This window comes from Xyrauchen texanus, chromosome 25, assembly GCF_025860055.1.
Source record: "Xyrauchen texanus isolate HMW12.3.18 chromosome 25, RBS_HiC_50CHRs, whole genome shotgun sequence".
Classification (NCBI taxonomy): domain Eukaryota; kingdom Metazoa; phylum Chordata; class Actinopteri; order Cypriniformes; family Catostomidae; genus Xyrauchen; species Xyrauchen texanus.
Window position 1 is genome coordinate 36,630,866 of NC_068300.1, and position 21,087 is coordinate 36,651,952.

Consider the following 21,087-nt stretch of genomic DNA (forward strand, 5'->3'; position numbering starts at 1 on the left):
AGTATCTGATGTGGCCACCAGCTGCATTAAGTACAGCAGTGCATCTGCTCCTCATGGACTGCACCAGATTTGCCAGTTCTTGCCGTGAGATGTTACCCCACTCTTCCACCAAGACACTTGCAAGTTCCCGGACATTTCTGGGGGGAATGGCCCTAGCCCTCACCTCCGATCCAACAGATCCCAGACGTGCTCAATGGGACTGAGTTCCGGGCTCTTCCCTGGCCATGGTCTTGCAGAAATAATGCACAGAACGAGCAGTATGGCTGGTGGCATTGTCATGCTGGAGGGTCATGTCAGGATGACATGCAGGAAGGGTACCACATGAGGGAGGATGATGCAATGACAACCAGCTCAGACCGATGATACTGTGACACACCGCCCAGACCATGACGGACCCTCCACCTCCAAATCGATCTCGCTCCAGGGTACAGGCCTCGGTGTAACTCTCATTCCTTCGATGATAAATGCAAGTCCGACCATCACCCCTGGTGGGCCAAAACCGTGACTCGTCAGTGAAGAGCACTTATTGCCAGTCCTGTCTGGTCCAGCGAAGGTGGGTTTGTGCCCATAGGTGGTGTTGTTTCCAGTGATGTCCGGCCTAACAACAGGCCTACAAGCCCTCAGGCTAGCCTCTCTCAGCCTATTGCGGACAGTCTGAGAACTGATGGAGGGATTGTGCATTCCTGGTGTAACTCGGCCCATTGTTGTTGCCATCCTGTACCTGTCCCGCAGGTGTGACATTCGGATGTACCGATCCTGTGCAGGTGTTGTTACACGTGGTCTGCCACTGCGAGGATGATCAGCTGTCCTTCCTGTCTCCCTGTAGTGCTGTCTTAGGTGTCTCACAGTATAGACAATTTATTGTCCTGGCCACATCTGCATGCCTAAGGCATGTTCACGCAGATGAGCAGGGTCCCTGGGCATCTTTCTTTTGGTGTTTTATAGAGTCAGTATAAAGGTCTCATTAGAGTCCTCAGTTTTTATAACTGTGACCTTAATTGAGTTTGTGATGGAATCCTCTCAGTGGAACAAAATCACTAAACAATTGCACCACCTTTTTTTAATTTGGATGATTTGTTAGGTGAATCGTGTGCTAAACGCAGACTGTGTGTGCAAATAAACAACACTATCAGTGAGCGCAATTCATTCTTAATTATTTCCTCTCAGAATCGTGTGATATATGATGAGCCTATGTTTTGAAATGTGCAATATTTTGAACCAAAATTGTATTATTTGATTACTTTGCTTTGTCTGTGTCCTCAGATCCTTGTCAGCCAACCAAGCCGATAATTTTAGGATCATGTGATAACAACACTGTTCTCTTGAACTGGGATGATAGCAGAGGTTCATCCGGTTACATAGTGGTCATCACAGGCAACCGGGGATATGCAGACTCCATCCAGACTTCTGATTCCATCCTAGAGGTGGAGCTTCTCTGCGGACAGACGTACAACTTCACCACAGTGGGGCAAAATGATTTCTGTGACAGCATACCAAGCCCCCCTGTCCATTTTACCACTGGTACAACTCAATGCTCATAAAGATTAAAAAACGATAATCACTGAATTGACCCTTTACTTTACCCTTTACTAAGCCCAGACTCAATTAAGCAAAGGGTCAGTTATTTCAGAAAAGGCTTCCTTGTTACAGTTATTCGTTATTGGTTGTTACTGAATTGTGACCCAATTTCTTTTATAGCCCCATGTGTACCGTACCACATTCAGACCTTTGCAGAGTGTGAGGATAATCTTGGTGCTGTCAGCTGGGCAGGCAGTAATGACGCTGATATCTACACCGCCATTGCTGTAGGAAATGATGGCCAAACCCACGTGTGCATAACAAACACAACCAGCTGTACCTGGAACGACCTGCATTGTGGTGAGAACTACACTGTTCATGTCATCGCCTACGGCCATGTCTGCACCAGTGCACCCAGTAACAGCACAACCATCCACACAGGTGAGTCACAGAAAAGTTGCCCTTTTTCAAATTCAATGGATCCAAGAGTACAGAAATTATGACTAATTAGCATCTAGCAGCTGCAGGGTGACTATACACTTCAAGAGAATAGTGCTTAGTAAATCTACAAAACTGCTCATCTAAACTGTGGCCTGTATTGTGCACAGCTCCATGCATCCCTCGGAACCTGGTGTCTGCTTTCGACTGTGACCTGAGAGTGACTTCTCTCACCTGGGAAGCTGTTGAAACTGCTCAGATATACCTGGTGTCAGCAGAGGCCAGCAATGGCCACAGGGTTTCCCTCACCACCAATAACACAAATGCACAGATCTCAGAGTTTTACTGTGGTCAGCAGTACTATCTAACAGTGCAAGCAGTGGGACATGTGTGTAGGAGCCACCCCAGCAATGCATCAGTGCTCCAGACAGGTTTGGACCCTCTTACATACAGATGCAAGAAATGCATCATTCTTTTGCTTCAGACTTTTGACTGTCAGGATGGGTCATTCCTTCTATGTAGTGCATTTCCATTTACCTATCATACATGTCTTAATATACTGGATACAATGTCAAACGTACAGTTTTAATGGTTTGATAATTAAAAGTTGTTTTTTTTTTGCATTACAATTAAGAAAATTGCACAACATGAATGACCCGCATAACACTGTAACACATGATGTATCTGATCTTTGTTTTTCTGACGTATTCTTACTGAAGTGTGTCATTCTTTGCAGAACCCTGCACTCCAGCGTCTGTCTTCGGCTTTATGGACGGCATCTCCAATATCGGCATAGTATCCTGGGACACGGCTGATGGTGCAGAACATTACATAGCAACAGTGGGAGGACCAGAAGGGCCTTTGGAAACATGTATGTCCTGGTCAGTGAGCTGTGGCATACCCAAACTTTCCTGTGGCGAAACATACAATTTTAGCGTGATTGCTTCCAGTCGCCAATGCAACTCAACACCCAGCGCACTGGGCACTCTTAACACAGGTGATGCAAACAAACTAACCTTAACACAAATATTAGACACAAACACATTAGCATCCACAAGGGTTTTCTAGAACCTGTCTGAGCACAATTATTTAAGTCTAATCAGTCTCAGCATGGGTATATTGGTGATTTAATAACTTGTTCTCTTTTGCAGTGCCCTGTGTTCCTACGGCTGTTTCTGTAGTGCTGGACTGTGCCACTACTGACGCACATGTGTCATGGAACGCAAGCAAGGGAGCGTTATACTACACTGCTTATGCCTGGAGCAGTATTTATGATTTTGTGTCCTGTGATAGCTCTGGCCCTGTCACACATTGCATTCTGAGTAATCTCATCTGTGGAGAAATTTACACTGTCCAGGTGGTTGCATTTGGAGATGAATACCCCAGTCTGCCCAGTCAGGCAGCACAATTCCACACAGGTACTGTTGTTTAATAGATAGGTATGATCTGATTTTGGGGTGAAATGCAACCTGGACATGTTTTTGTAAGATTCACTTCTCTCCTTTTTTCTCTATATGTGTATACGTTGTATAACAGTTGTCATTATTCATTATAAATGTGTGTTTCCTGTAGTTCCCTGTGCTCCAGTGGTAACTGCTACACACCTGGACTGCTACTCTGACTCTGTGCTGCTTCAGTGGACCCCCATCAATGGCTCAATCTCATACACTGCTGATGGCAGAACACCCGGGGGCCTCACCTCCACCTGTTCCTCCAACAACACCAACTGTGAGCTGAAGGGACTGACTTGTGGACAAACATACAGTGTTACCATGGTGTCATATGATGGAGAGTGCCACAGCACACGTGGACCTGCCCTGGAAGTGCCATCAGGTATCAAATTGAAAGTTGATTAAAATGTTGTACTTTGCAATCAAGGGATATTCTCAGGAAACTGTTTGTACTGTTATATGGCATTTGCTTCCCCATGAATTATACTTAATTATACTGATATAGATATTGTAACGTGATCAATGGAAAGGAGGAGGCGAGAACCGGCTTTTCAATATAAATAATAGTTTAATGATAAACTTAAAAGAAGACACAAACACACACGACGGACATATCCGTAAACCATCTCTCTCTCCCGCAAGATCCTCTGCAGTCGACCTTTAACCCTCACGGAGGCATAATTAGCCTAATACGGGACCAGGTGTGTAGGATCACGACCCGGCATAAAACATAAAAACTCTGTGTTTATGACGTGTCTTATACAAAGTGAGATGCTTGTCGTGTCCTTAGAAAAGCCCTTATAATAAGTCTACCTGAGACAGATTGCTGAATTCAACTGCTAAATGAATGGCTGTGAACTGTAGGCCAATGAGTGGCTTATGTTCAATAATATGGAAATAAACAATGTATTGCCCTCTGAAGCCACTTTTTGTATTGCCTAATCAATGGTTTACTAGTTTGCTACAATAATGCAACTCATATTAACTATCTGAATTATTGGGGGGCCTGGTTTGCTCAGCAAGTAAAAATGCTGACTATCACACCTGGTGTTCGACTCCAGGGTGTGCTGAGTGACTCCAGTCAGGCTTCATAAGCAACCAATTGGCCCAGTTGCAGTAATGCGCTCAACAAGCCACGTGATTAGATGCGCGGATTGATGGTCTCAGACGCGGAGACAACGGAGATTTGTCCTCCATCGCCCGGATTGAGGCGAGTCACTATGCCACCACTAGGACTTAGAGCGAACTATGAATTAGGCTTTCCAATTGGAGAAAAAATCTTTCTGAATTATCTGAATGATTAAATTATATACTGTATATAATAATTATTTAATTATTATACAGTATATAATAATATATGCGATTTGGATTAATTCGATTAATTAATTGACATATCATGTAATTAATTCCAATACAATTTTTAATCAATTGACATCCCAAATTTGTATTTATCATATGTCAATGGAAATGCAATTTATTACAGCTGACAGTTACGTGAGACAAAAAGGTTTGAACATCAACCATAACCAGATAAAACTGAAATGAACGGCTTTTAAACACTTCTGTTATCTAATATTAAGGCTGCATATTGGATCAATAAATGTAAACGTCATATTGTGCGACTGCTCATTATGGAAAGCTTACGAACATGGACCTGCTTGCAAAGTCTTGCATTAATAACTTAATTACAAACTAGTAGTTACTAAACCCATAGTTTGATCTTTAGGTGTCAACTTAAACGAGACCTTACGTGGAGCTGGTGCAACCCTACCCTGGTACTTTGGGACTAAGGAGGGAAAATATCAGAATTTTTTTTGAAACATTTAAAAGAAAAAAAAACATGTATTTAAATATTCTATCATAAATGTTTTCTAATCAATCCTAACATCTTTAAAACTGTATGCTTCAACAAATAAAATGACTTATTTTCTTATTAATTTGAAAACTACTCTATGCTCCAAGTTGTATTTTGTAATTGCTTTTCATGCGCCTCTTTCTCTCTCTCATACCAACAGTACCCTGTCCACCTCAAAATGTTGAGTTAAGTTGGCTGTGTTCTTCAAATGCTGCATTTGTGCAGTGGAATAATGGTTCAGGGGCGGAGTCATATGTAGTGCATGCCATTAGCACAGAAGGCGACTTGACAGGATGTGACACCACAAATACTTCCTGTGTTGTGCCTTACCTCATATGTGGCTCCGAGTACACCGTCAGTGTGGTAGCCGTTGGCCACCACTGTAATGTGTCCAAGAGTACAATCACAGGACTGCATTCAGGTATGTGATGCTTAATAAAAAAAACAATGTGGCACGTGAATGTATGTGATTGTGCTTGAAGAACTTGACAAAAATGACAACAACTTTAGCTCCCTAATCAATGACCCAAATATTGACTCTCACTTTGTCCCCAGTGCCATGTGTACCTGACCAGCTGCAGGCAAACCTCAGCTGTGGATCAGGTGTGGCTGATGTCTCCTGGCATCCTAGCAAAGGAGCCGTCTTTTACACTGCTGTCGCTCAGGGCTACGGGGGCTTTGCATCATCATGTAACAGCAACAGCAGTACATGCAAGTTCACTAAGCTACTGTGTGGACTCACCTACAGCATCAGTGTGACTGCCTCAAACAATGTGTGTACCAGTGATAACAGTTATAGCATATGGCTGGACACAGGTGAGATGACACCATTTATATATAAAACACAAATTAAATTTTGCCTTCCCATGCCTTAAAATTCATATCTTCTTGTCTGTAATTGCCCAGTTCCATGTGAACCACAAGGAATCATTGCTAAAATGGAGTGTGGAAGCCACACAGGTGTAGTGTCCTGGGAACCAGGAGAGAAAGGTGTGTCTTACCTGGTGCAAGCATCCAGTCCAGATGGACACCAAACAAATTGTGATAGTCCGGCCACCAGCTGCAGATTACCCAACTTGTATTGTGGTCAAGCCTACAACCTCACAGTCACCAGCCAGAACAGAGACTGTGACAGCCAAAGAGCCTTTTCAAAATTACACTCTGGTGAGAAACATCTTTTTTAGCAATCAAAATGCTCATTTGGTAATGAAGACAGCAAAGTGTTTTTTGCACCTCTATTTAATTGCAGTACAGCAAAATAAGCTATATTTTAACTGAGTACCCTGAGTTTGAAGTCTGTATTTTACATGATATAAAAATATAGTATGTATGCAAAAACAAACATACAGTGAGACTAGTTTAGTCTGATTCATGAACAAATGACTTTAATGATCCAGTTCTCTGGTAGCCTTTTTCCACCGACATGGTTCGGGTTCCTGGGCCGGTGTGAATTCTCGAACTGTTCTGCACATTTCCACCGCATAAATGGCCGTTCCAGGGCCAAAAACCTGGTTCCGCACCAGCCCCAATGGCTTTCTGGTCTCAACCGATTACATCAGGGGACGGAGGGCGGGATAATGTTTCATCGCCATGTTAAAGTTTTAAACAACAGTAGTTACCATCTGCAGCAAGAAGTACATCTTCCCTCTATAACAACAATAAAAAACCCACAAAATTATCAGACATCAAAAGCATTCAGGTAACACGATGAAACAAGTGCTCTACATGCGATATGGTATTTACAAAGATCCAAGATAAACTAGAGAGATCGCAAAGAAAAAAAATACTCTACAAGAATGAAGATACAGCACGAAATGATGCACGCTGCCTTCAATCAGACAACTGACCAAATCATAAACAAATTCAAAAACACTTAAGGGAGTACAGGGACCATAAGAGGATATAAGCAATAGCGACAGTGGACAGAGAAATTATGTTTTGGACTTGGACACCAACCAGCCTGCTAACTAACTGGGGCATTGAGTTCAGCCAGTAACGCTCATAATAAACAGCCGATGTCCTCTCCAGCTGATCTCAGTAAGTTGTTATATTTGCCAACTTTTTTTCTTTTAGCTTTTCTTACACTGTTGTCTTCTTATGTTGTGCATTGTTTTGTTCTGTAAGAGGATTTTTGATCAGCTAATCACTAAGTTTGGAAGATCGCAGCTATCTGTTAAGTTAAACGGTGGGATTCTCAATCAATAATATTACATGCTATGGCACAAATCGTCTAGGTTACTACTCCTCCTGGCCACGACGCTGAACCGGACCACTGTTATGGCCGAACCTCGTTCTTGGCTCCATGAAATGGAAACGCATATTTCCCTTCCTTTATACCTGTATGTCCGGGGGCGGGACATGCAAATTCTGTCTGCCAATTTCTCATTGGACTTTTCTCAAGTTCAGAGATGCGTGAGGCTCTCAAGAGAGACCCCTAGTGTTGCTTCTTCGACACAACGTTGAAGTGAGCGACAGACGGGGAACCAAATACAACCATCTGCCACACAAATGTTAATGATTCCACTGTTTCAGTTTACAGAACTTAGCAAGTTAAGCCAAAGTTCATACAATATAATGTAATTGCATTACCTGTCATCTTTAGAGTAGATGTCATCTCTGACAATCTTGAACAATGTAATAACGATGGATTGCATTAATCTGTATGTTTAAATATGTCCTCAAAATCAAGAGTAAAAGCTGTATAGAAACACACTGTGACACACCATGTTTGTTTATGTTTGAGGTAGTCATGTGAAACTACGACGTAGACAGTAACCCATTACGTCACTATTCGGCTCTCATGTCAGTGGAAAGGCACGCCTGGTTTACTACAGATTGTCCCGGCCATGAACCAGCGGAGCACAGACTCTGCACGAGAACCATCACAAATTCAGTGGAAAAGGGCTATGAATCAATCAAAAAGACTCTGAACTCTCAGTCTGAATCAGTCTTATTCTTCCTCAGTGCCCTGTGCCCCAACCAATGTGCAGGCATCTCTCATATGCCTGTCTAACTCTGCGGCTGTGACGTGGCAGAGTGCCTCAGGAGCGCTGTCCTACCAGGCTGAGGGCATTACAGTAGATGGAAACCATACTGCCTACTGCAACAGCAGCGTGACCCACTGTAACCTGGAGCATCTTCTTTGTGGACAGACCTACAATGTGTCTGTGCTGTCTGCGGACAATACGTGCCGCAGCGAGGAGCGTGCGTTTACACAAGTGAAGACTGGTGAGTAGCACATGATATCTGACAATTAAAATGCACAGCTGAACCTCAAGAGTTAAGGTAAATTATATATACCTCTAGAACCAAGGGTGTAGGTTTGGTTTGAAAGTTGGTAGGGACATATTGCAAAAAGGACATTATTCAAAATGCTGATATTATGAATGTGAAAACATATAGTGTTTATAGGGACAATATTTCCTCGTAAAAAGTGTTCTATTCCTCTCCCCAAACATATTAATATGATCCTTTTTTTTTACAAGCACTATTTTGAGCAATTATTTGATTTCCTGTGTTTTTATAGGCAATATATGCTTTTTGTATTTACCTCGATATTCTTCTCCAATACAAAATAAAACATATATCGGCTAAATGTATGCTATACATTGTATGCAGAAAATATGAAAAATATGAAAAATGCAAACATTCTTGCGCTGATGTAGACCTACTCATTTTGACAAGCTGCTTGCTATGTTGTCATAGAAACACACACACAGATTAGATGAGTGTCTAATATTTTCTGCTTCATCTTTTATAAACTTTAAGGATGAATGCATTAAAATCATTCCGCAAGTTAATTTGATACAGAATAAAATTATATATTGTGATTGGCTACCACTAAATTCTTAATTTGGGTTGGCAATCGGTTGTCTGTGCTATTATACTAGCATTTAAATCCTTTATCTTAGATTGGCCCACCGGAGAGAGAAAAAAATTATCATCAAAATATGTATAACTATAGTGTTGACTAACACAAATTAGGAATCGGTAGAAAGCTTAGAAGCTCTACTTTCCAATGCATTCAGCCATTATGACCAAAACTGAACAAGTTCTTTTAAATGTATAGACAAATCAGAAGTATTCTATTTTGATAATTTATTAAAACAATTGCACTTTATTGCAATCAGTAAAACCATCAAACTCATCAAACAGCCATATGTCATGTGTTGTAAAGCTCTCAAACAGTAGAATACAACCAGCCTATTTGTTTTACTCACAGACAAAAATACAGCAAGTAATAGCTAAGTATATGTCTTTGACAATTATGTTACTTATATATGCCAAGTTTTCACTTATATAATGAATGAGAAATAAACAGAACATATGACATTTGACATACCATCACTTAGAGGAGGTGATTATCTTTCAAACAAGCCCACACACATGCATATAGATCATCAGATAATCCACATGAAGCACAATGTTACATATGGCCACCAGTAGATGGTGCCAAATAAATGACGAAAACTCACTGATGCAGACTCATCGATTCAAAAGGCACTCATTCTGTGAAATCTCATTACTAAAATCATGTCTCCATGATATGCAAACCTTTAGTTATTGTTGTGATTGCATATGTAATTAGTTCTTATGTACAATTATTATGTTTTATTTGTTTGGAGAGGCTTTTGGACACTATGATTTTTCTTTTTTTTTCTTTTTTTGTAATGCTATAACTTTTGATTGCTTTGTCATATTAAAAAAAAAAACATTTCTCAGATAAAGTTGACATGAATGGGAACACAACAAAATCATCAGAACTACCTTATTTACACCCAGAGATACATAATGTCAAATAAGGCAGAATTTGGGGCTACATTGTTTGCGATTTTTCAGCAGTTTCTTAGGCTGTGTCTCAGAATATATCATAATCTATATCATTAAAAAAATAAATCTTTCCTTTACAATGATACCAAACACTTTACCTCCTTGTTTTTTTTTTATTTCGAGTTATTAGGGTATGCCACTGAAACAGGAAATATTAAAAAACACATTCAGAACTTAAAGGGTTAAAATCATGCACCTCTAATCCACCTCCCTTACCTAGCGCAGTCCCTCAAATTCAAAGGCATCTTCCTCAAGAAGGCTTACTTTGACTTAGTCTTAGAAAGGAAACATTTGTACACGAAAAGTATGCTTGTTTAAATCAGTAGTTTAAAGAATTAAAATAAGATACAAATGGATATCCATGGATTTAGAGAATTACTAAAAAAAAGCCCTTACAGGAATCATAAACAAGTGTGATTGGTTCATCCTGAACAGCGCTGAGAATAATAACAGGTGCCACGTGATACACCAGAAAACTATTTACACATGAATAATGATGCTATCTTTTTTAAATAATTATTTAAATGAAAATTAAAAACATATTAAAATATTTTCTAAGTAGTGAAATTGCTCAAATGTTGGTGGGGACATTTTCGATTCTCTGAAAGTTGATATGGACATCCATACCTAAATTTACGCTATTTATGTCTAGAACATGTGTATGAAAGGTCTCTCTCTCTTTCTCTCTCTCTCTTTTTAGCACTCTGTCCTCCTCAGACTGTTGATGTTCGGGTGAACTGCTCTGCTGGTGTCATAACTGTCACATGGGAAGCCAATCCGGATCCAGAATCGTTCCATGTGAAGGCAGTGACCACTGAAGGAGTTGTCCTGTCCTGTGAATCCACAGGCACTAGCTGTTCCATCAGTAGCTTGCCATGTGGCCGGTCATATTCCGTTACTGTGACAGCTGTCAGGGGCGGCTGTGAGAGTCAGCCCAGTACTGTTGTTAAAGCCTCCTCAGGTAACCTTATCAATGACTCAAAATTACTAGTGGTTGACTGATATTGAATTTTCAATGACAATATCTAAAGTGGTCTATATAAATTCAATTTAATGACATCAAATGAGATTCAGAATTGCTGAAATTAAACTAAACACAAATTGTACACATCTAAAAAAAATATTTTATAAATTTTCTGCAAAAACGATCACATCCTTTAAACAAGAAAGTTTGCTTGAGGAGCAAAGAAGGACTTTCTTTTAAAAAAAATAAAAAATTACATATCTTACGCAATTTTGCTTCTCATGTACATTTATATTGTTTAAGGATATTTGGTTTGGATATTTTTTCTTGAAAACAAGACAAAAATTTGACTTTAATGATAAGGCTGTCTGTAGATTTTGGAACTGACACAAAGGGAAGATATCATTTCTGTAAATTGGCCATTCAGACAATAAATGGCCAAATAACTGGCCTGACCAATATATCTGTTTGTCACTAAAGAGTTACATCACTAAACCGATTACAAATGACCTGGAACCCTGGCAAATGACAAACAGGGGAATACCGTTTCTCCTTGCACCAGTACATGGCAGGTTTTATGTGTTAAAAGGTCATGTGTTTGTGCGTCTTTAGCTCCATGTGTTCCTCTGGGAGAGACAGGAAACCTGGACTGTATTACCAACTCAGCCTTGGTGTCATGGTTAGAAGCAGAGGGAGCGGAGTCTTACTCTGTGCTGGCTGTGGATGTGAGCGGAGATAACTCCAGCTGCTCAACTACAGGACTGCACTGTAACGTCCCCAACCTGCGGTGTGGAGGCTTGTACACCTTCCATGTCACTGCAGTGAACTCATTCTGCAGAAGCAGACCCAGCAACACCTTCCAAATTCAGACAGGTACAAACACACTACTATTTCCCCACATACTGTATACAGAAACATCGGTACTCACATGCTCTTCATTGTTCCAAATCCACACACACACATTAATGATACACTTATAAACACAGTGACAAAATAATAAACTGGGGCTCCAAAAGTTAACACATTCAATTTTAAGATTAGTTTAAGCTACAGAATCTACAGAAGCCAGATGACTTCATCGGAAATGATTTAGTACGTTGTCCAGCATCATGGAATGTTAAACCGAACATATTAGGATTCAGATCATTGCAACCAGAGGTGAAAGTCATCCAAATATGGGCAAAGAGGATTTCACACTAATTACATATGGCCAACAGGAGATGGCACCAAGTACATGACAAACTCAATGATGGCTCAAATGACACAGAATGGAACTGAATGAGATCTCTTAACTCATGCCTGCATGCTTTGGAGAGAGAGCATACCTTTAGTCACTGCTGTATTTGCATGTGCAATTACTTATGTACAATTATTATGTTTTATTTGTTTGGAGAGGTTTTTGTCACTTGGAGACAGGATAAATAATATTTTTAACGCTGTAACAATTGACTGCTTTGTCTTATCAACACAAAATGTAGTCAGATACAGGTAGGGATGCACGATCCGATACCTGGATCGGTATTGGCTCCAATACTGAAGCTTTTATAAGGATCGGTAATCTTAATCCAGATACAAGTTGAAAACAAATAGCAAAAAAAAAATAAAAATAGCTTCTTTCCTACTGATGACTTATTCTGGAATTACTGTTAATTTTGCTGCTACATTATCCAGTATACTAGTTAATAATGAAGTTTTTCATAATAAGCTATACATTTATATTGAAATAATGTGTAGTTGGAGGTTTGTGTTTCTTTACATATTAAATAGTACTCCCAATTAGTTCGACACAATAATTTAAAGATATACTAAAGTGATTATGCAAAATAAAACACTGGTATCGGATCAGGATCGGTATCGGCCGATACTGAGATTTCCGATATCGGAATTGGATGAGAAAAAGTGTTATCGGTGTATCCCTAGTTACAGATGACATGATTGGGAACAAAACAAAAGCAGTTTTTTGGAGATGTCGTATTTAAACCCTGAGAAAACTGTATAATGTTAAATTAGAAAAATGGCTCAAGTTTTTTTTTTTTCAGCTGTTTCAGAGTCTCATAATTTATCATAATCTATATCATAAAATGTTTTTTGAAAAGTTTTCTTTAAAATTATACCAAACAATTGACTGTTCTCACTCTCGATGGGGCGCGTGGTGAGTTGTGCGTGGATGCCGTGGAGAATAGCGTGAAGCCTCCAAACGCACTATGTCTTCGCGGTAACACGCTCAACAAGCCACGTGATAAGATGCGGAGGCAACTGAGGCCATCCGGATTGAGGCAAGTCACTACGCCACCATGAGGACTTAGCTGTGTAAATGAGGCCTATATGTGATTTGAACTTTAAAAATCCATTCTGAATACTTTGTAATCTCTGTCCAATCATGCAGCTCCGTGTGCCTTCACATCCATCACTGCACACATGGACTGTTACAGTAGCCATATAACAGTCGGCTGGCAGCTGAACGAAGGCGTTTCCATCTACGTGGCCACAGCAGAAGGTCAGGACCTCGGCATCCTGGAATGCAACAGCACAGGCAATTCCTGTGACCTCACTGGAGTACGGTGTGGAATGGAGTACACTATTATAGTGTCCGCCTCCTCCGACAAATGCAGCAGCCAGCGAAGTCCCCCTTACAAAATTAACACAGGTACACAACTACAGATCCACACAGACAACTACACAATTAATAATCTTCTGTATACGGAAACTTGACAAGAAATACATTATACTGGAACAACCTAATTACTAAGTAACACTGTTTTTTCAGCAAAAGTAATTTGTCTGTCCACACTGAAAACGAAATGCTGCATGACTGCCAATCATAACTTGTTGGATGTTTAATATACAGTTATTTGGAGCAGGATTTTGGACCAATAAAATGTCACTGTGGGCGGGGCCACCCAACACAACACAGCAGAGAGAGAAATCAAGTGATATAGAAAATGTCCTGCCTGGTTGTGTCTGGTTAGAACATGGTGTAAGGGATCATTTACAGCCACCCAAAATAAGCAAATTAAAGCAAAATAAGTACTATTTTATTAATAAGTTTTTTTTTTACAAAAATATTTTACTGTGGAATGCTGCAATTGACCAATCACAATTAAATATTCCAGAGAACTGTGTAATAATGTCATATTAACCTCTGACTCGTGATCTCAATTTGTCCTCCAAACAATTTTATATTGTGAATATCGTGAAGAATGTCTATGCCACTTTTTACCCCAATAAAACAAAGATGAACGGAGGATTTAAGCTTAAAAAATTACAAAATAAATTAAATAAAATAAACAATAGGGCTGTGAATTGTTTAACATTTTTAAACTAAAAAAATATAATTTAAACAAATATTATTAAAAAATACAGACATGACCAACACAAAAAATATGAGCATGAATATACTGTATTTACTTTATAAATTGTATCAAAGAAATTATTTAAATGTGTACATGGTCAAATGCAAATTCCATTGAGTCTCTATCACACATGGTGGGTCTGTCTTGCACGGTTTCATTTTTTACACTGATTCAGATGACAGTGAATGAGCGTTTTCATGTGATGTAAAGAGAAACACTGCTTTCCCATATCTCTCTCACACCTGGCTCACCTCTTGCTAGTGAAGTCTCAATTCTCCGTACAGTAAATCCACTCCTGTGCAGTCGAGTTGAGCATGTACCCTCCTGGAAATGTATATCTGCCCATTTTAACTACAGGAAGTGGGGAAAAACATTAGTTTCAGAAAGTTAAAAAAAATACTATTACTGCATTAATTGCGTTAATGTTTTTTAATGCATTAAACAGTCCACTATTAATGACAAAAATTAACCCATTACATTTCTTTGCCCTAATAAAAGTTGTCAAAATGACTTGTAAGCTATGTTCCAAGACTTCTAAAGCCATTTGATATCCTTGTGTGAGGAATAGTCATTATTCATTGTAAATCACTGTAACATTAAACTCTCACTCACATGTGTGCATATTTAACCTTGCCGCATCAAGAAACCAGTGATGCCACACAGCGTTAGTTTTTACATGCCGTGTGACTAATCACGACACACTAAGTTACGCATGAGTGTGACTTTGTGAAATATTGCCCATTGAATTCTGCAGAAATCTGCAGGCACAGAATTAATGGATTCCTACTCAAAACCTCTCCTTTCTATTCTCCTGCAGCACCTTGTGTTCCTCAAAATGTGTCTGTGAAGCCGGTTTGTGAAACAAATGGCCTGCAGGCATCATGGTCCAACTCTCTGGTTGCCGAGTCATACTTTCTCATGGCCAGGGGTAGAGACGGGGACATCCACACTTGCAGAAGCATTGTGAACAACTGCACCCTGCCCCACCTGCACTGTGGACAGACTTATAACGTTAGTGTAACAGCTTCAGCTGGAAACTGCACCAGCCTTGCCAGTCAGCAGATTGCCTTCCACACGGGTAAGACGATCACGAAAACACACACACTCTGCATCTATTAACATACAGTATGTATCAAAATATCAGTCAACCCAGTCAAAGAGGACACAGCCATCCACATCTGAAATGAGAAAATGCATTGATACTGGAGATAAATTTAAAATATATACTTGCATATACCCTAAAGACACATTTTTAGGAAAAGATTGGATAACGTTTTGAAGCTATATACTGTTTATTATTACTTAATATACTTTATTTACTGTGTATATATTACCATATAATATATTTATACACTGTTACTGTGTATGTACTGTATACTGTATTGCTGCAATATGTTTTATTAACTGCCCAGTGACTGTGACTTACTCTATTTTATTTTGGTCTTTACAGTGCCCTGTGAACCTCAGAATCTGAGTGTAGCGGTGCAGTGTGATACCAGGACAGCAACACTCTCATGGACAGAGAGTCAGGGAACACGACAGTACTTTACACAGGCTCAAACCAAGGAGGGGAACACACTTCACTGTGACACCACAAATACTTCCTGTAGCATCCGTGGATTGACCTGTGGGACAGTGTATAACTTCAGTGCACAGGCAACAGATGGCACATGCAACAGCTCCATCAGTGTGCCAGTCCAGCAGGGCGCAGGTATACACACAAATCAGAGCATTATTATCAGAGTCATACATGATTTATTTAACAATACACAACACAAACATCTTTTTAGAATAGTATTGCTCAGTTATTCTTTCATTCTTAGTTCATATTTCCTGCTGTTTTCATGCATGCCATGCAAATGAACATATCCAGGTCTCATTTCACCCAAAAATAAAAAAGCAGTTTTCACTGCATAAATAATATATATATTGGCAATTTAATGGCAATTCATTAATTTCATTATCTTTGAATTGTCGTTACTGCAATGCATTTGGACGTTTTATTTTTGAGTTTGATGGTACTGTATGTCTCATTATTCTCAATGATGATTCTCACTTGATTTGTGTTACAGTAACACTTTACAATAAGGTTTCATTTGTTAACATTAGTTTAAAGCATTAGTTGACATGAACTAACAATGAACAATACTTCTACAGCATTTATTAATTTTGGTTAATTTCAACATTTAGTAATTATTTTATATAATATTTAGTAATAACATATGTTAACATTAGCTAATGCACTATAAACTAAAAATAAAGAATTTTATTTTATTTACTCACATTAACAATAAATGATGTAAAATATATATTGTTCATTGTTAGTTAATGATACTTAATGCATTAACTAATGTTCACAAATGAACCTTATTGTAGTGTTATCCTGTAATTCCGTCAATTTATTGAGTAAAAGAAAGTTAATGTAATATTTTTTATAGAAATCAGCATACATTAAAGGCAACATTACGAATCATTATTTATAAATATTTTACAATTTAATCATATTTTGTTTATTTTGCATTGCAGTATGAAGAATTTAGGGGGAAAATTCCTAAATGGTCCTAAAAAATAGTAATAATTCTATAAACAAAATATAATTTCGTTTTTTTGTTTGTTTGTTTTGGACTGGATTCCTGTAAATAGATCCAGGATTATTTGAAAATAATAAATTGAAAAGCATTTTTAGAGTGGCAATCCTTATTAAATTTTGCAATATCCCCTTATTAAACTTTTATTAAAGCAATTAACCTCACATTAACCCTTGACTTAGCCTCAGTTCTAAAAATCAATAAAATTGTCAATTTCACAAAGAACATGTTAATGTCAAATTTCAACCCAGTTTTTTGTAACACCTATTTTTAGGAGCATCAGTATATTTTTTATTTCATTGTGACATTATTTTCATTATAAATTCATATTATCTCCCCAGTTCTCATTACAGTAATGCATTCGGAAAGTTTTCTTTTGAGTTTCTTTATAATTCTCATTTCTCATTGATGATTCTTATATGATCCTGTAATATTGTAATGAAAATTATACTGACAGAACATGATGTATTTTTAATTAACATTTTATTAAAGTGAGCAAATATAAAAAGAATGTACAATGAACTCTACCATGACATATAAATACTTCACAAGATAAATATATATGTATTTTTCCCATATGTCTTGTAAAAACAAGCTTCATTTTCTTGAAGAATATATATATATATATATATATATATATATATATATATATATATATATATATATATATATATATATATATATATATATATACAGGAGGTATTTATTTTTGCCTTTTGATTTTGGGGTGAAATATGACTTTTATGAGATTCACCCAGAAGCTCTTGTAAAGTCTTTTGAACCTGGGTGATGACTTATTAACCATCTGCTGACTGTCCTTTAGTCCCGTGTCCACCTGGTACTGTGAAAGTGAAGACTCATCTTTTGGGTGATGCCACTCTGATCAGGGTTTCCTGGAGTTCTGTGGACTGTCCTAATGTAACGTACCTGGTGCAGGTGATTGGCCGTATCCAGGACGACCCACAGTCTGTTTTGGACGTGTCATCTTACTGGACAAATAGAAATTACTTTGAGTTCCCTGTGCCCTGTAGCACCTCCTACAATCTGACAGTTCGAGCACAAAACTCAGCTGGAATCAGCAAACCATCTCCAGCCATTACTGGTGTTACAGGTACCAGATAACACTGAAAAATAGCAAGGATTTATTTATTTTATAGAGATATTACTGAAGACACACAGCCACTGTGCCAACAGGACAGCTTATCTAATTAAAGTAAAAATTTAAAGAGAGCATTTCTAAACTTAGGACAGGAAATATTATCAGAACAGACAGACAGATAGACATGTTTCAGTATAATGGGTCAACAATTGTTTCAGAACATACTGAAACATCTTTCTGTATATCTCTTGTAGTTCCCTGTCCTCCACTAGATGTCACCTACACGGGTGATAACTCCTCAGCAACAGTGGCATGGAAGTCCTCAGCTCTTACCACAGGATACACCATATACCAGCTCTTCTCTGAGGGCAGAGTGGCTGTTTGCAGCACTACAAACCTCAACTGTCAGGCCTCTGGGCTGCAGGGCTCCAGTACTGGCGTGACAGCCAGGAACAGTGCAGGAGAGAGCATTGCCTCTATAGTGATTACTGGTAAGACAATAAACATGATCCTATTGTCATCCTCATTCTCTTAAAAGAGTATTCTGAGTTAAATACAATTTAAGTGCTACCAACTATTCACTTACAGTGGAAGTCTAGGGGCAATCGTTGTGTTTTTGTATAGACTTATATACAGGCTTATATAGCTTATAACTACAAACTGAGGGACGGGTGTGAATTATTTTTTGTGGTAAAAGAGCTTAAGTGGTATTTAACCTAGAAAATGAATACTGTATGTGCATCTTTGGCAGGAATATATTTATTGAATCTTTGCATGTGCAAATTGCAAAGTTTATTAATGCATAGCTTTTGCAGGCCAAACCTCCAACCGTCGAAGGAGAGACTTGAGAGCAGCTGAAATATTTGCAGGAATGACCTCTGGTGAGATATACTCTTTCACGTGAATAATTGTGAACAGTTCAAAAATGACTTATTTTGCTTAGAATAAAATAATGCCACAAAGCATGAAAGTAATGGTCCTTAAATTAAGTTTCATTTTCTACAAGAAAAATATAATTTCTTATTTTCTTTTAATTTTGTGGTGAAATATGACCCAGGCATGCTCTTAACAGGTTTTGTGGAAACCACCTACCTGAACAGCATGACTGATAGAAACATTAAGAGGAAAAACTTATCTAAAGAATAAAAGGAGTTTGAAGCTGTCATTAATCATGTACTGTTACCTCTGCAGACCAGCTTTCAGTGCCTGAGGTGAAGGCTGCTAGTGTTGTGGGGCTGTCACTGCAGGTTGAGTGGTCTCCAGTAATGGGGGCAAGTTACTACACACTGATTGTGAGAGAGGACACGCTGTCTGGCACTATGAAAGAGGTTCTGTCAGTCTATGATGAGATTGCTACTGTTACTGACCTAAAACCTGCCACACGCTACTGTGTCGTCCTGTCTGCCAAAACCTCCATCACTCAGAGTGCTTATTCCCAACCTGTGTGTGTCACCACTGGAGTCTCTGAGTAAACTGGCTTCCTCCAGGATGGACTTTAAAGCAATGTAGATAAACAACCATTAGATGCTGTTTATAAATCTGAACTAGAATCTTCTCTTTCTAATATTACTTTTTTGATCACTACTGGATAAAACAATCAGCAGAGAATCTAAACAATTACAATGAAAAGCCTTGTGACTGATCACCTCTTTAACTAATCATTTATAATGAATATAATCAAAATAAAATGAATCATTATTATTCTTTAGATTTTTACTGATGTAATATCTAATATATGATGATTTATGTTTATTAAAATCATAATGCATATTTTTTATGAAAAGCTCACTTAAAGTGAATAGATGTGATTTCTTGTTTGTGGTAATGTAAGAATTGTTGCATAACAAGTTTTTCTTTTTTTTAAAGAAATTTATATAATTCATAAACAATCTGTAACTAGGACTGAATTGTTTCAATCAAGATTGTTTGCATAGTTAAAATAAATGGGTAATTTATCACACACTATTTTTAAACCCTTGTATTTTCTATCTGATGTTCTATACAATATACATGGCTTTGTGAACAATCTACAACAGTCATTTTATATGGCAAGCCGTTTTAACATTTAATCATTTTAACCTACTAGTCTCTATTTTCATGCTACTAGTGCTTATTTTTTAGATACTAGTATCTATTCCATTAAGTACTAGTACTTATTCATTAGCGACTAGTGCTTATTATTTAGGTACTAGTGCTTATTCAACAGATACTAGTGCTTATTCTTTAGGCACTAGTACTTATTCATTAGATACTAGTACTTATTCATTAGATACTAGTACTTATTCATTAGATACTAGTACTTATTCATTAGCGACTAGTGCTTATTATTTAGGTACTAGTGCTTATTCAATAGATACTAGTACTTATTCATTAGTTACTAGTACTTATTCATTAGATACTAGTACTTATTCATTAGATACTAGTACCTATTAAACAGATACTAGTACTTATTCATTAGATACTGGTACTTATTCATTAGATACTAGTACTTATTTCGATAGTCACTAGTAACTATTCTTTTGTTACTAGTAACAAAAAATCTTTTTTTGCCATTGACTTCTATGGGGATCTGTCATTTAGATATCAACTATTCAGTTCTGACTAGTATCTATTCCAATTGTGATTAGTACATATATATTAGATACTGGTAGTCATTCTTTATGTACTAGTACTTATTTTTTAGATACTAGTACTTATTCATTAGCTACTAGTACTTATTCAACAGATACTAGTACTTATTCATTAGATACTATGAATAATACTATTGAATAATACTATTATTCATTAGATACTAGTACTTATTCATTAGATACTAGTACCTATTAATTAGATACTAGTACTTATCAATAGATACTAGTACTTATTCATTAGATACTAGTACTTATTCAATAGATACTAGTACTTATTCATTAGATACTAGTACTTATTCATTAGCTACTAGTACTCATTCAATAGATACTAGTACTTATTCATTAGATACTAGTACTTATT

At 37.9% G+C, this 21,087-nt stretch overlaps 1 protein-coding gene across 1 annotated transcript; it reads left to right on the forward strand.

Annotated features, from left to right (window-relative positions):
* Positions 1 to 3,701: 3,701 nt before the first annotated feature.
* Positions 3,702 to 19,779, forward strand: LOC127618370 (fibronectin type III domain-containing protein 7-like). The gene is made up of 14 exons (XM_052090766.1): positions 3,702 to 3,789; positions 5,423 to 5,683; positions 5,818 to 6,078; positions 6,169 to 6,426; positions 8,227 to 8,490; positions 10,793 to 11,053; positions 11,669 to 11,929; positions 13,443 to 13,703; positions 15,227 to 15,487; positions 15,860 to 16,120; positions 17,821 to 18,108; positions 18,351 to 18,587; positions 18,912 to 18,977; positions 19,288 to 19,779. The coding sequence occupies exons 1-14, from the start codon at positions 3,729 to 3,731 to the stop codon at positions 19,566 to 19,568; spliced, it is 3,282 nt and encodes a 1,093-aa protein (XP_051946726.1). The 5' UTR covers positions 3,702 to 3,728; the 3' UTR covers positions 19,569 to 19,779.
* Positions 19,780 to 21,087: the final 1,308 nt, after the last annotated feature.

Coding starts and splice junctions, on each gene's coding strand:
- LOC127618370 (XM_052090766.1), top strand. CDS start 3,729: ATGGTGTCATATGATGGAGAGTGCCACAGCACACGTGGACCTGCCCTG. Junction 6,079..6,168: donor TAGCATATGGCTGGACACAG/GTGAGATGACAC, acceptor GTAATTGCCCAG/TTCCATGTGAACCACAAGGA. Junction 13,704..15,226: donor CCCTTACAAAATTAACACAG/GTACACAACTAC, acceptor ATTCTCCTGCAG/CACCTTGTGTTCCTCAAAAT.